Source organism: Chaetodon auriga, chromosome 1 (genome assembly GCF_051107435.1).
Source record: "Chaetodon auriga isolate fChaAug3 chromosome 1, fChaAug3.hap1, whole genome shotgun sequence".
Lineage (NCBI taxonomy): Eukaryota > Metazoa > Chordata > Actinopteri > Chaetodontiformes > Chaetodontidae > Chaetodon > Chaetodon auriga.
The window spans coordinates 16,886,153-16,902,081 of record NC_135074.1 but is presented as its reverse complement, the minus strand read 5'-3'; the positions used below and the strand labels follow the sequence as shown (position 1 = coordinate 16,902,081).

The following is a 15,929-nucleotide window of genomic DNA, read 5'->3' as shown; positions in this document are numbered from 1 at the left end:
AATGCAAAAATAGAGAATATAGAAGAATATTTAAAGACAAAATTATGAGGTAAAGTGACAGTTGTGAAATTAATAGCAGCAAGTCTAGTATATATAAAAAGCATGCACCACCCTAATATATAAAAAGTAATGATGCTTGGTGTTTGTAATGTAGAAATATAATACAGTATATCATGTAGGAAGACAGTATAACATATTAACATAATATAGTATAATGTAATGCATTATAACATAGAATGACATATGACATATGGTTTATGGTGAAAAGTAGTAATGATTGATTTTGTCCTTCATCCTCCTGTCCACCACTGACTCCAGTCCAGTCGAGCCAAACCACAGAACTGGCTTTCCTTACCAGCTTGCTAAGTCTGCTGGGCTCGTCAGCCTTGATGCCACCACTCCAGCACATCACTGTGAATAACAGAGCACTGTTGAATACAGACCAATAGAACATCTCTAGGAGCCTGTGCTATGCACTGAAGGATCTAAGGAAGAACAGCCTGCTCTGTCTCTGTCTTAAGAAGAAAGTTCTGATGTACAAATCTTTTTTGTTTTGTTTAGTTGAACTTCTCTGTAATCCTTGATTTTCTTGCAAAATAGTGGAGAATTTGAACATTTATTTAAATGAAACCATGTGAGAAGAGGGAAAGTCACTCTTTGTCGGAACTGCTAACAACATCTTAATGAAAATAAACTAGTAACTATAAGTGTAAAATACAAGTAAAGGAGTGAAAAATGTAATACTTCCCTCTTGAAGATATGCTGTATTATTATACCATTTCAGTGCATTTAAAATATTGCTTTTACTCTGCTGCTCCTCCTTTTGTCTGGAGGTCATACAAACTGTGTTAACTGTCTTCATGCCCCCTCTGAATTCAATTGAACAGTATTCATTTTCTCATGACAATTTCCATGTAGAACTGATCCAGACCATATTCTTTCATGTACAGAGAGCCAACAATTCCCTCATAAGCAAGCACTTGGCAATACTCCACTCCTATTACCATGAAAGCCATTAGTTAAGTGGGTTAAGAACACGCTGGACCCTTTGTCCACTAGACTGGAACGGTGCAGCAGCAGGTACATCATCTCTGAAACTCTTTGGAGAAGCAAAAGCACCATCGTGAAGCGTAATCCTGCAAAACAAGCATTTCTGTCCATCACTGATTTCCGCCATTACATAGCCTTTAAATACGACCGGATATTAACAGTATGTTGTTGTTACAACAGGACAGGTACCAAAAACTTTCACCACGTCTCTAAAAGGACATCTGGCCGAAAGTTAAAGCCATCTACTAGCAAAGACGGAAGTTCGTTACGGTGATGCCTCTTGTAACTCCTTTTCAGTAGCGTCAGCAGAAGTCCCACCTTTTTGAGATGAGAACGCCTGCCATTGGTGAATTGGGGAAAAAAAGCGAACGCCGATTCGCTGTTGACTATTGCATCTCAATTCGCTGTGGTTAAACAACAGCAGGCGAATATGTCCTACACGTTAGGGCTGTTGTAGGTTACGCTGACATGAGTATAAGACTAGTTAAGTTAGCTGAAATTGTACATGTGTTTAAGTAATCCGCGTCGTTATTTAGAGGGAAGAAAGACGAAACCTTCAGTACTTCGTCAGAGGTTGAATGGATTTATGCTAACAGTTAACGTTATCTCAGGCCTAGCAGTGAGCTAACGTGACATTTCACCGGGGTTTGCTGGAAAACTTCACGTGACACAGCCTTTGCACTGGTAAGGATACCACGGTTACATACAGCCGGAAGTGCAGGTGTTATCAAATAGTCTGTAGTAAAACACTAGATATTCACTATGTATCGCATCGCAACCGTTTAGCAAACATGGCTATTGTGTTAACGTTACAAGCCTTTGTCAAAACCAAAGAGTCGTCATGTTTCCAGAGGATTCTGGGTGGTTGCAGGTACTTTACAAAGCCATGACTAAACATGTATCTCAGTGCTTTATGCTCTTCCTTTGTCTGTGTGCCCCTCTCTGTCTGCAGGTAAGTGTCCACTGGAAAAACAAACTCCATCACTATGACATCTCAGGATGGCGAGGGATTTGGTGGCATGAGTATCCTTAAGAGGACATGTCAATGAGCATCAACATTTCAGTAAAAATGTTAAACATCCACTGGCTCCAGATTCTCAGATGTGAGGAATTAAGTAATTGTCAGCTCAGTGCTCTTCAATCAGTGCTCCTCTTGTTTGTGGCTTTTCAGTATTGCTGCAGTGGTACAGAAAGCCCTTAACTCAGCATGCACCCTGACCTGTCACCTCACCTGCACACGGATGAGTGTAATGAGCTGATAGCTCAGCTGAGGCGGTGCCACAAAGAGGTATGTCACTCTATATTCTTGTATTGCTGCGTGCTATATATACACAGAATGAAACGATGTCAGTCTTGTTAATGTCCCCCCTCAGCACAGTGTCCTGAGGTTCTTTGGGACGTGTAATGACATGGACCGTGCGATGCGTCACTGCCTGGATAAAGAGGTCTGTCACTTGTTTTTTTTTCAATAAGATACAACAAGCACTCTGCTGTTTTTGTTTTGTTGTTTGTTTTTCTGATTAACGTTTTCATGTGTCCTACCATTCAACAGAGACAGGAAAAGAGGGAGCGCAACAAGCAACATGCACTAGAGATGAAAAAGAAGCTGAAAAGACGGCTCACGGAGGAGCTCTGAAGGACATTTTACTGCAACTTTTCCATTGCCACGAGGAGTTAAAAGTATTCAGATATTGGTACATGGACTTAAGTATGACCCCGTGTAACAGGCCTCTGCTGTCGTTTTATGTAAAGAGAGAAAAGGGGATATAACTTCTTGCATTTGCAGTGGTATCAGGACATTTTAGGTCAAGATAACACAACACCTGGTGTGTTTGATTAAATACTGCATTTGGGGATTGTCATTTATTTCCTCAGAACACGACAGCTCCATCAAAGAGATTTGTGTAGCTGGTAGCAGAAGCCTTTCATCAAACCATTATTTTAGTTGGGAAGACACCACAGGAATATTCTGGTACCTGATTTATTCATGAAAACAGGGAGAGTCCATTTCAGGGTATCAGTCATGCATCTAAAAAAAAAGTCCCAAAACAGGATGACCAGTGGCGGTGTTACTCGGTGTGAACATACATATTGAACAAAGTCCGTGTTGTTTCAAAGGTTATTTGACATGGGGAATCATATGGATTTGTTTCAAATAAAATTATGTGTTTATTTAAAGATCCATTGCTCTGATATAGTCTGTCATCCTTGTAGAACATAGTATGTCAGGGTATCAACAGTGGACTGTGCGCTCCCTAAATGGGAACCTTCAGTCACATGTTAGCTAGTCATCATATAACCCCTCTCTTTGTCTAAGGATAGTCTCTGGCGTTGGATGTAGTTTTCCTCCTCGATCTGTCTCTGGCTGTCTGCTGGCTCTTTGTCAGTGACCTTGTGGTCCTGTGACTGAAAGTTCACATTTAGGTCACAAAACAACACCTGAGCCTTCTCTGTTTGCTGAGCGAAAACCATGAGATATGGTCGAGGGCTCAGAATCAGCAGTAAGTAGACCTTTTAGTTTGCCTTGTCTTCGTTAACTAAAACACTAAAAACAGATTGTAGCAGGCCGTCTGCATCAATGAGAAGACCTCTTACTTCCCCGCAGTGCCAAGTGACCAGCAAACGCTTCAGAATGTAGATTAAAGCTCAGATCAGACCAGATCAGAAAAAGTTGTGTTGGGGGTCACTGGCAAGGTGAGGTTAGCAGACTGGCAATGTGTAGAAAACTCAACAAAAGCCTAGTTAGTGGCTTGAGAAATGTAAGATAAAAACAGAATGTGAAAGTACCGTTTCTTTATTTGAAGCGGCTCTCTCTAACCAATCACAATGTGTGGATCAATGCTCGACAGAAACTGTAAGGCACCGCAAGGCGTGCTTTGAGACAATGTGGGGTGAAGAGACATGAATGATGAATTACACATACATGATATTGTGGTTATAAAAGACAGAAAACCGCAGAAAAAAAACAATCATAAACAATCATTTGTAATAAATAATGGACCAAATGTGAGTAGTTTTTGAGTTCGAACAGATTTACTTTGAATCTTATTATCAAGCACACTTCAAACACATGCTGAGGAGGGAATTTGGATCCGATGCCTAAAAGAGAAGCAGTTCAAAGCAAAGAAATCCATATTCTATCTCAGGCAACACACTGAAAAGAACTGGTAATATTTTACAAACTAAAACCAATAAAGACATAAAGAGCCCTGTCATGAGGGATCAGTGTGACTAATGCTCAGTGGCCCTGAATGATTTGCATTCAGCGGTGCTGTGCAGTAGCCACGTCACACAGGTCCTCCTCACCTCTTCCTGAGAGCCTGGAACTGGAGCTATTAACTGTTAATTCCCATCAGCCGAGGAACGACATGAATGAAACAAAGGCATGAATGTAGGGACCGCTTTCTTTAAAAAAAAAAAAAAAAAAAAACATTCTAACAGCTTCTCATTATTTAAGCCTAATGGAGTTTTTTTGGTCACAAACCTGCCAAACTGCCTGAAAAAATATAACTCTTTTGATTATTGTGGGCTCCAGCCGATTATGAATTTGGAAAATTAAAAGATAATTTTGATGCACTATGATGCAGCTACAAAAAGTTTTATTTTTCGTGAGTAAAGTGGAAGCTTGTTTTTGTTCATTTTGGTCAAAAAATGCTTCAGCAAGCCATTAATTACTCCCTACAATCAAACTGCAACAGAAATACCCTCATGGAGCATTAACAGACTTACATGCTTGAAATGGACCAATGTGAAATATGATAAGGGTTATTTTATTGATCATCTTTTCATACTCGTAAAGCTCAGTAAAACACAATATATATTAAATTATCTGACATGCCTTTGATAGTTTACAAAAAAATACTTAATCTGATAATGTCAATTGAGAAGGTTAACATTCAAGTGACAATAGTGTTTAAACATTTTGGATTTGAAACTAAATATAAATTATATGCTTTCCTGACCCATTTCATTCATCAATGTTGTTATGGGATAATTTAGAAAGGGTGACGAAGAGAGTCGAGGTGCTTCTGGAGCAGAGGAGACCACATGGCACTGTACATCCAAACAGTTATCTCAAATAAATACAAAAATAAACTGCACCATTTCTAACATTACTTACAATATTGGTACAAAACATACCCTGGAATACAAGGTATTCAGACAGGCAACACATTTATATGTACAGTATATTACATGCAATTAGTTACACAAAACAGTCTACATTATATATTATTCTGTACTGCATGTGTACAACTGCAAAAATGGACAAATATCTTCTGAATTTTACAAAACAATTTTCACAAACCTACAATTTTTTTTTTTTGGTAAAACAAAATAGATCCCTAAATATAATACACATCGCAATATAAAATTTCTTGAAATCTTAAATCATCACATGCAGGTAAGAACAAAGTCAACTCCAGCTACACGACTGTTGCATTTCCACGATACTAATCACCGACAATTAGTGTAGTCACAATTATCATCTCTTTTGTGTGCTCTGAAAAAATACACAGCTAAGAAAGAACTGTCAGGTGATAACATGATCGCCTGATGTTTCCCAAAAACCATTTCACACAGTAAGAATCTGCATTGATAACTGGAAGCCACGAATCACCACAGTGCTTCACATCAGGCTACTTACTGTTCGTAGCTCAAATGAAATGGAATAAAATCCATTGCTAATCCTTCCATGTGGTATGTGCCGAAATTCATTTAATCATCTGAAGTCATTTTGTATTCAAGCCAAAATGCCATTTGATTAAGAAAAGTCACATCTGTGTATTTAGCGCTAGCATTCACACGAGACGACCAATGTCTCCGTTTCCACTTACTTTTCTGATTTGTAGAAAAAGAAAATTCTCTCTAATGAGAGAAAAATGTTGACCTCAATGAGATTTTATTTATAGAAATAAAAGTTAAATTAAGCTCTTGCCATGGTGTGTTGTATTGCAGGTGAAAATAACAGATGGATGTTGACAGTATGAGGATGCTAGTTCATCTTCTGCAGGATCAGCAGACGGTCTCATTAGCACATGAGCATTAATCTTGATTTCATGTAACGGATGCAACTGTTTGGTGATTATGATGATGATGACGAAGTTACTGGAAAACGAGATGTCTGTTATGTGTACTAATGACGTTTACAGTATGAAAAATGAATTGTGTGATTTAAAAAAAAAACAAACAAATTTCTTTGAACTATCCACAGCATCTTTCGATCTTTTATGGGAATTCATAAGATCACGTTTTGAGCAGCCAGTGGATGTGATCCACTGATGTGTAGGAGTATGTTTGAGCATTTGTGGCCAGTTTTCTTCTGTCCATACAGAGAGGATGGAATGTGCATGCAAGGAGCAAGAGACAGCGTCCTCATGCAAACTTTGGTTGACACTTAAACTCAAAACAAGAAGCGACCAAAGGAAATCCTGAAAAATGCACCTCATATACAGAAAGCAACTCCTTTACACGCTTGAAATAAATATATTTTCAAATATATTACTGTCAATTTATCATGTGCTATCAGACATACATGTGTCGCGTATGCACAGAGACGCTCTGTACCTCCCTGAAGAACCTCCTTCAGTGTTTCATTAAGCAATGCACATTTGGCCCTTTGCTCTTTGACGCCTACACAATAAACCTCTGGACAGTTATGGGTCCAATAAAAAAGTTGCTTTACAAAAGATGATCGTGAAGGAATTGTTGGTAGATGTGAGCAAACAGAACACCACAGAATCCCCTCTGCTGACAGACAGAAACAAAGACCCTTAATGCAACTATTCCTTCAGTTTGAAAGTCCCCCTGCAGAGACCCTTGATCACTTCTCATATGACTTGTTGTGCAGGTAACTGAAGAGTGCCTCGAGTCCTTTGGTTGAACACCACAGCTGCTTCAGCATCTGACACTCTTTCTCATTGACTTCCTCCAGGACTGTCATGACGATACTCCGCACCAGGCATTTGGATTCTTCTAAAACCTTTAAACACATGCAGAAAGGGAAGACGGTCATTTGGATATATATTGAAGAGAGCACTATGCCTTGTGGGTAGTCTAGATCAGGACCTACCACTGCACTGCATGATGCCATTTCCTTCACACGCAGCATCACTTCCTGGTTAAATGTGGTTGGCCAGAAGACCTGCGACACCAGACCTCGACTGCATGCTTCCTGTGCTGTGAGTTTTCTTCCACAGAACAGCATCTCGTTGGCCTGTCAATGGGAACAGAAAAACAGGGGTGAATGACAAAGTATGTTCAATATGTCATACAACCAACTTTGCATAAACAAGGGTCAATCAGGTGGTTGTAGGAAGAATCAAATTAAGTCAAGTGAAATCAGGAGAAAGCCTTGATATTGCTGAGACCCACCAGAGCGACGCCCAGGATCTGGGGGAAAGTGTAAGAGGAGCATCCAGAGGGGGTGAGGTGGAGAGCTGCACATGGAGTTTGGAACCAGGCCCTCTCGCTGGCCCACACCACGTCACACAGGGGCAGGATAGAGGCCCCTAAGCCCAGAGCAGGCCCGTTTATTGCCGCCACGATGGGTTTCTTGAAGTGGATGAATGCCAACACAAAGTCCCTGAAGGGGTCACAGAACGATCAGGACCAACTCTCAAGCTGGTGATGCGAGAGTCAGAGTTTATAGTGGAGAGATTTCTCATTACCGTACGGCATCTGCGATGCGGCTGCTCTCTTTTCTGCGGTCAGTGGACAGACGCCCTATCAGGTACGACGGCTCCAGGCCACTGCAGAAAACAGTCCCCACAGAGCTGAGCAATAATAATTTGCTGTCATCAGCAGCTGCATTACCCAGAGCTCGACACACTTCCTTCATGATCTGAAGAGGGAAAGAAGGAGATGTGCATTACTTTCTTCACTCACCTGACACACGGAGACAGACTGAAAGAAAAAAATATAAAATATAGATATTCAATCCTTACAGCAAGACAGACAGGCCTAAGAAATGATGACAGTTTATGGGAAAGTGCATTTAAAATAGTGCTATTCATCTAGTCCAACCAGGCACCAGGTGATCAACATGCTTTCACTTGAGGGGCCACAAAAATTCAGGATCCTGTTCCTGTTCTGTTAGTTTACCGTGACGTCTACAAACGCTCTTTCAACAAAGTGGAGTGAATAATTATTGTAACGGGAAAAACACATGAAAATACCAGCATGCTTCAGTGGAAGACACATTTCATTAAAGCTAGCATTTGATTGATAATTGCACACAGCATAAAGCCTAGAGCACAATGAGGTTATAAAAGAGGTGTTTAGATGTCTAAAAAGTCATGTCTGAATTTACAAACAGAAGTATCAGAGGCTCATACGCTGTCAGCATAATGTTTAAATACACGACTGATGGAAAGCTGCTGGTTATAATGGTGCTTGTTAATGGCATTCAGTGGCTCATGTCTTGACTCATCTGTTGACTAAATGTCAGTTTGCTCAAGTTTGAACCACATTATTTCATGCAGTGGTGGAATCAGCTGCTCTGTGGTCATTGCCAGCTCCCCGGGGACATCAACAGAAAACCATCTTCAGCAGATGTCCTCTCCTCAGTGGAGCTGCTGAATCCATCGAATCCTAAAACAACATTGGTCTTAAATGTAATAATAAATCAAATGAAGAGTCAGATTTTGGTGGTGACTTTGTTTCTAGCTATTTAACGTTACTTCCTGAGCAGCAGCAGACTGCAAGTGAAATGTTTACACGACAACTTGTTGGGCAGCTTGTTTCCTTGACAACCTGCCTGCCATCGGCAGGTGATCTGGCTGGATGCTGCTCTGATGCAGCTTCTCCTGCTGCGGGACCAACAGGAGCTGTGAGAAAAGTTGTGCATGCAAACTTCTTGATCTATGACTCAAATATGTTTTTCTCTTTATTTGTTCTCTGTGCATTTATAGGAAATAATCAAAGGAATAGAAAAAAATCAATGGTCAGTCTTCAGTTAAGTTGAGTACACTTCCAGTATGATACCCGAACAAACGGGACCAATATAATACAATACGATATAATGTACTGTGCAAGTCTGTGAAGAGGGGCTGCTACAGCAGCTAAGCTGTGCTTCATTCAGCATCAACAGACAGCGTTTGGACATTCCAGACAGCTGATCCGGTGGGTACATATGAAGCAAGTCTGACATAGCCAGGCTTTCTTTGCATGGTCCACAGTCCGAGACAGTGGGTATCACAATGGTGGTTAACAACTTTCTTTGTTAACCCAGGTTTTCTTCCTCAGGCTCTGCATGTGTTTGCTGCATCAGCTGACTCTTCTTCTGCACAAAATGGACCCATTACAGCTGCCTACTTCAGTCCAAAAGAACAGGTTGTTATACTGGAGAGCGATGAAGAGTATAAACAAATATTACAGCAACACTGCAAAAGGTGAAATCTAACGAAGATGAAATATCTTAAATTGAGGCAAAATATACTTGATTTTGGTCTGACAGGATATATCTCCTTACCAGGCAGTTTTTAGCACTTATTTCAAGTATTATGTCTTTAATTGACCCAACAAGATATCATACCTCGTTACTGGGATTTTACTACTAAAGTTGAAAGTAGAATTTCAAGAATTCTAAATCTGTTGGATCAACAGTGACATTCCTTGTATTCAGACACATGCTTGTATTATTTTTACTTGTTTTAAAGATAATGGTATATTTTTCTGTTCTGTTGCCAAATCAGTTTGATTATTTTAAGTTATATTTCCCCCATTTTATTGCTTTGTTTCTTGTTTTTGCAGTGACAAAAGAACACTGTTGTTTCGATTAAGGCAAGAGAGGAATGCTGGCAGAAAACTGCTATTCGTGTAAATTTGTAAGTTGATATATTTATTTCACCCCTCTGTGCACTCTCAGTGCCTCCTTTTTCTTTCTAATGTGACAACTGCACATTCTACAAAGCTCTTAAAAATTTAAACTCAATACAGCAAGTCTCTGACAGTGTCCCCTTATGAAGGATAGGTGGAAATCACTTCAGTTCTTGGCCAGATCAAAGTGAAAAGAATATTATCTGTGACAAATGCCAGTAGACTGATCTATTTTCTAATTGGTGTTCTATTAGCTGCAAAATCAGCAACCTGCAACAGACTTGGCAGCAAATCAGGTCTACAGTCTCTGTGCCTGTGTCATTCTTTTAGCATCGTCTTCTAACGTTTGGCTCAGCAAGTTTGTATACAGTATATAAGCAGGGTGGTAATTTTTCTAGCCCATTTAAATCTCAAACTCACAACACACAATCTCCTCTGGAGCAGGTTAGGTGTAAGCAAAAGCCACAGCAGTGACCTAGCCAGGTTAAACGAGAGCCACCTTCATGGCATTGAGAACTCCGGCTTTAGGCTCAGCATGCCTTGCTAACCAATTAATCACGCTTCTTAGTAAACCCCTCTGATAAGAAGTCGTCTGGACACCCCAACACCCACATCACTGTCTGCAGTCAGTCTGCACAACTATTGTTGCATTTTAATCAGATTATCAGCCCTGACCCATATTAACCATTCAACCTTAAAGTGATCTTAATTCTTTACGTCTCACCGAGCACATAATCTGTCCCCTGTTGTAACTGAATGTGGCGTGTGTGTGTGTGCGTCTGTGTGTAACCATGAGCAACATTATTCCAACAAGGTGAATTAAAAACCTGCTCAGATACATGAAACAGAGATGGGCAGATGCTGGTTCCAGTCTGTGAAACAGAAATGAAGAAGAGAGCAGTCAAAGTGACATTCATGTGCAATGAACGGAGGCCTCGAGGACATCAGTAGACAAAGGCGGTATCCACAACAAGGAGACTTGCAACAGCATGCAAGAGCTCCCTCGAAATGATATCACCACATCTAGGGCTGGTTATAAGTCAATCAATCACGTGTTTTTATGTTTTATTGGTTTGTTTTTTCATTTTTCTCGAGGACAGTTTTTGATTTTTCAGAACAGAAATAGCTTGCTTTTTAAGGGGCTATATCTGAAACAGCTCCCTCGTTCACTGCTCCCTATAGAAATACCCTCAGCAGTTTACTCTCTAGAGCAGTAAACTGAGACTTCACCATCATCGCTGACAGCTGTAGAGTCACACAACTGTAATGTTTGCATCTATAAAATGCAACTCATTGGATGGTGAGATGTTTCATAAAAAGCAGCGTGCATCCCATACAGATACACAGTGCTCTACATAGTGAGTGGAGAATGACTGCAGACACCGTGCAGGTGTTTCAAAGTGCTTTACCAAAGCTCTTTTTTCCTTTCTTTCTTTCTCATGTCAGGGTAGAAGGGCACAGTTGAAAATAATAAAATGGATGATGGATGAATCCCATTTAGCTGCGTCAGTCTGAGCGTCCTGGTATTGTGCACGCCGGCTCACTGTGACACTGTCATGGCTTAATGGGACACTTGAATACAACAGAGCCACTGCTAATGTTATTAGTAAATCCTGTGCATTTTCAACTCAAAATTCCTGCTGTTAAAAAGACCAGTTGAGATTCTTTTCTCTTAATTACAACTCCAATTCCCAACCAGCTGGGATGGTGTGTAAAGCGTAAACAAAAACAGAATGTAATCATTTGCAAACTAACTCTGTTTACCAAGGGCGGTTTTACGACGCGTTCCTGAGTCCATGTAGTCATATCCTTTATACAATCATGTGTTCACAAAGTGGTGAACCTCGCTCCATCCTCGCTTGTGAACGACTGAGCCTTTTCAGGATGCCCCTCTCACACCCAATCATGATACTATCACCTGTTACCAATCAACCTGTTTACCTGTGGAATGTTGCTGTTATATGAATGAACATGTTGCTGGCATCAAATTCAGAATAAGCATACATTTACAAAAATCAATGAAGTTGATGAGGTCAAACATTAAATATATTGTCTTTGTACTGTTTTCAATTGAGTATATGCCAGTTAGGATTAGCAAATGATCACATTCTGTTTTATTAATGTTTACACAGTCTTCTAATGTTTTGCGAATCTGGGTTGTAGAAAGGTGACAGAAAGAGTGCGAGGTAACAGCTCGGGGGACTTTCTTATTTAAAGCAAGCTTTGAGTGTTTGGATGAAAAATGTACAGGGATATTTTGGAAGGAAGATTTTCTCAGTGAAAGCTATTCAGTAGGCACATCCGCAGACTCTCTTGTTCCTGTAGCTTCAAAGACTGTGAGACAGAGGAGCTATCAGAGCTGTTTGATAAGCCCACAGCTTACGGGCTTACTGTCGCACATGAAAGTACACATACTCATGTGCACACACAGTTTAGGCCACTTCAGTGCCTGTGAAGTACAGACTGCCATGCACACAAGGCTGTATCAAAGCCAGAGCCACCCTCTGTGGAAGATCTGAGACGTATCCTACAGTCTGAGAGGAGGAAAATCCTGTTCGCTTAGATTTACAAGGCAGAGGTGAATGATCGCGATACATGTCATTATCTGTGGTTAAACTCACTATTATATTAAAGGTCGCCTGAGGGATCTGTAAGACGAATACATTAAAAACTAAATTTTTATTTACTTTCAAATGTATGTCAACTCACAACAGATCAAGATTCAAAATGTTTCAGAATTTACTGATATACATTTTTTATGATGTGCTGAATTAATATATCAGCAAAGGTGGAAATTGTAAATATACTTCTGTATGAGTATACGGCCTGCAGGGTCAATATTAGCAAATGTAACAGAAAGACATGCTAAGTTTTCATCATCTATCAAAATTTTGAAAGCATTTATGGACAAAACTGTTTGTCATTTTGACATATTGAAAATCAACTGCAACACGGCAATTCATTAATGATACCTGTCCAAAATTAAAAGACTGATCAACATTCAAAAGTGCAGTTAGGGAGAGCACCTACACAACTGTGAAAGCAAGTTACTGAATACATCGTGCGACCAATCACAGGCTGGTACTTTTCTTTCCTAAGAGAGCAATTCAGTGATGCAGACGGAGATGTCCCAGCGTTGTTAAACTGTCTGTTTTTAACATTCACTGAGAGCGTCTCATGTAGAGCAGCATTTAAGTCACACAAGTATTGAGTTAGATCTAATGTTAAAATTATAGTTTGGACAGAACTCGTACCTCCCCGTCCATCACTGTGACCGATCATAATAAATCAAAACCCAACTGCTGAATACAGACTGTAGCCTTCTGCCATAACGTGTAGATTTTAGGAGGGGGGGGTTTGATTATTTGATTGACGTGGAGTTAGCAGGTGATCGACAAATTGCTGAGGAGACTGTGAGAAAACATGTCAAAAGTCAGTGAGCACAGCTTGACATAGATTATGCACCCAAATGCCTGTAGAGAAGACTCGGCTGGTACGTCATCAGAAGTAATCACAAGTGCTCCTAAAAATAGCAAGATCCTGTTTACATGTGTTCAAAGTCATGGTAAATCAGCCATTTTACTGATCATTTACCAACACCTTTTTGTTGTTTTAGGTCTAAATTTGCTGTCATTGCAACAGCAAAATGAATAGTTTTATCTGAAGCTGCTTTTATATCCAATATCTGGATAACACTGTAAAAGTTCCTCACTAGTTTAACTGACATTTTGCTGCAATAACAACAGATGGCATCATGCTGGATTATATGCACCCCCAATTGATCTACTTGTAGAAACCTTGTTTGATAGGAAGCAGTTTTAAGGAAACTCGGTGTCAGTGCTGAGGACAACGCCCAAGAGCTATTTCCTAACCTTATTTGCTGAGTATATGTGCCCTTCTTCAGCAATGCCCTGTATAAGATTAATGCAGCTAAACATATTCACACCTGGCAGCTGTCAAATAAAACCACAGTTTTCTAAAGTTATCTCCTGAAAAGCTTCCCTGGAGCAGTTGGGGAGTTGGTGCACAGCTCTAGGGCATCTCTACAGCAATTAATGAGGAAACTTTTCTCATTTATTTTCCCACAAACAGAGCTCCATGTCAAGTGGGACACTGTTAAAAAGTCATATAATTAAACATGGGTCTTGATACATTGGTGCATACCAGAGACACACAAGGGGAAATGGACATGCATAGATGAAAATAACTAGAATTACCACTTCATGACTGTATGTCTCCCCCAACCAGTCAAGCTGCATCTCCATCCATGTCTGTCCAGACTCATACTATATGCAGGGAAGACTTGGAGGAATTTAATAAAAGGTATTAAATGTATTTTCTGATGAAATGGAAGTTATCGCTGTATTGACATGTATGATTCCAGTGAATAATTTCCAGTGAGAAACATGCTGTCTTCACTTACAGACTGTTTTTACAGATGAGAGCTTCATCACATGGTCTAACAACAATCATTTGCAGCTCAATATCAGCAGAATCAATGAGCCTGTAGTTGACTACAACTGACTACCACTGCTTCAAATGGATGTTACTGCAAAACTACATGACAAACTGTACTATGTGGATGCTCCACACACATTTTCAACCCGGCATCACAGAAGATCTAACTAATCAGCACAGTTTAAAGGTGGACACCCAAGATTAGTGTCACCAACTGTGATCTGACCAAATGTAAAACATGGTCACAATCTGCCCTTCAGTTCCTGGCTCACGGTGCTGAATAATGACCAGCGTTGACCACTTCTTGGATATAAAATGTCATCACTTCATCATTTCATCCTATGAGACATTTGTGTAAAATTTTGCCATAATTTGTGTATGTTTTAGCCAAAAAAAAAGAAAAAAAAGAAAAAGATTTGTGAGGTTACTGTGAACTTTGACCAACAAATTCTAATCAGTTCATCTTTGAGTCCAAGTGAACATTTGTGCCAAATGTGAAGAAATTCCCTCAAGACCTCCCTCAGACAATCCGAAAACATAATGCCTCCGGCCACCGCGGCACCAGTGTGGAGGCATCAAACAGTCACTCATATGTATAAGCAGTAGAACAGTGTTCATAGGTGTGTGTTCATTCCTGTTCTCACCTCTGGTGTCAGAGCATTGTTGTCTGTCGTTTGACTGGAGAGCAGGACATGCGTGAAGCCTTCCTCCTTCCTGACCACAATGTCTCGGAATCGACAGTTGCTCTCGTTCTGTCGCACGTTGTACCTGAGCCGCTTGTCGAACACGTAGCCTTTGTCCTCAGCCAACTTCCGCTTTACTGAGCTGTGTAGATGCATCTTACCGTTGGCCAGAGGGGGGCCTGACACAGAGGAGGGATGACAAAACAGGTCACTCTGTCTTCTGAACACCCATTGATAAGACTGGTAATTAAATACCTCTATGATTGAATATTAATTAAAACTGTGTGTAAAATTCCTCATATTTTTCAACCCGGGTCTCGGTTGACATCAGTCCTGAAGACATTTTCTAACACCAATTTCACAGCTCAGATCTACAGTGTGTCCATTAAAACTGTGCATGCAGGCCAAAGTTGAACAAGGAGGTAGCTTAGAAAAATGTAACAGATGTTTACAAGCAACATTTTGAGACACATATTTAAACATTGACCTTCATTTTCACTTCAAACTGCATAATTATTATCCAGACCCGTGGCTTTGATAATATGGTCAAACTGGAGACTTTATAAAAGCTCTAACTGTTTTTCTTTGAGACAGGCTTGTGATAAAGAACTATACTGAGCTTGATTTGACTCGGTTTACAATATATTTGCATATCGGATGTGGAAAAATGGAGTGGAGTGTCTCACTGACTGCTTCCCCTTCCCCCCAACATTGGCTCTGCAGCACCAGGAGCAAGTTTTTATCTTAAGGTGATGCAAGTTTTATAATATATTAGCTATCAGACAAGTTTTCTCCGACAGCTAAAGAAATGCGGGAGTTTCTTTGCACCAAATCTGGCATGACCTGTTTTCTACAGGATGTCTTACACAAGTTTCTCTGTGTATTAGAAAACAAGGGTTGGACAGCTGAAGAATTACTACA

At 40.2% G+C, this 15,929-nt stretch overlaps 2 protein-coding genes across 4 annotated transcripts in view; one reads left to right on the top strand and one right to left on the bottom strand.

The window, feature by feature from the left end:
- The first annotated feature begins 1,438 nt into the window (after window positions 1-1,438).
- Window positions 1,439-3,232, top strand: cmc2 (C-x(9)-C motif containing 2). Of its 2 annotated transcripts, XM_076726933.1 has the most exons (5): window positions 1,439-1,734; window positions 2,003-2,073; window positions 2,268-2,338; window positions 2,424-2,495; window positions 2,603-3,232. In XM_076726933.1, exons 2-5 carry the CDS (start codon window positions 2,037-2,039, stop codon window positions 2,684-2,686), a joined length of 264 nt encoding a protein of 87 aa, XP_076583048.1. In that variant the 5' UTR covers window positions 1,439-1,734; window positions 2,003-2,036; the 3' UTR covers window positions 2,687-3,232. The 2 variants fall into 2 exon arrangements, with proteins under 2 accessions (XP_076583048.1, XP_076583057.1); XM_076726942.1 differs by lacking the exon at window positions 2,003-2,073 and having other exon boundaries at window positions 2,222-2,338.
- A 1,235-nt stretch (window positions 3,233-4,467) lies between these two features.
- The window catches only part of LOC143318514 (chromodomain Y-like protein 2), a 30,479-nt gene continuing 19,017 nt past the window's right edge, over window positions 4,468-15,929 (bottom strand). Inside the window, exons 3-7 of one of the 2 annotated variants that reach the window (XM_076726913.1) lie at window positions 14,970-15,187; window positions 7,719-7,891; window positions 7,423-7,633; window positions 7,121-7,264; window positions 4,468-7,030 (exon numbers count right to left, since the gene is read on the bottom strand). In XM_076726913.1, the coding sequence (XP_076583028.1) occupies window positions 6,872-7,030; window positions 7,121-7,264; window positions 7,423-7,633; window positions 7,719-7,891; window positions 14,970-15,187 (905 nt within the window). In that variant the 3' untranslated portion in view covers window positions 4,468-6,871. The remainder of the gene's footprint in view (window positions 7,031-7,120; window positions 7,265-7,422; window positions 7,634-7,718; window positions 7,892-14,969; window positions 15,188-15,929) is intronic. The other variant, XM_076726921.1, reaches the window with a different exon arrangement.

What these genes read in the sequence shown, in the direction of transcription:
- cmc2 (XM_076726933.1), top strand. Translation starts at nt 2,037, where the DNA reads ATGACATCTCAGGATGGCGAGGGATTTGGTGGCATGA. An exon ending in CGAGGGATTTGGTGGCATGA is followed by an intron (nt 2,074 to 2,267) that starts GTATCCTTAAGA and finishes GCATGCACCCTG; the next exon opens with ACCTGTCACCTCACCTGCAC. An exon ending in TGAGGCGGTGCCACAAAGAG is followed by an intron (nt 2,339 to 2,423) that starts GTATGTCACTCT and finishes GTCCCCCCTCAG; the next exon opens with CACAGTGTCCTGAGGTTCTT.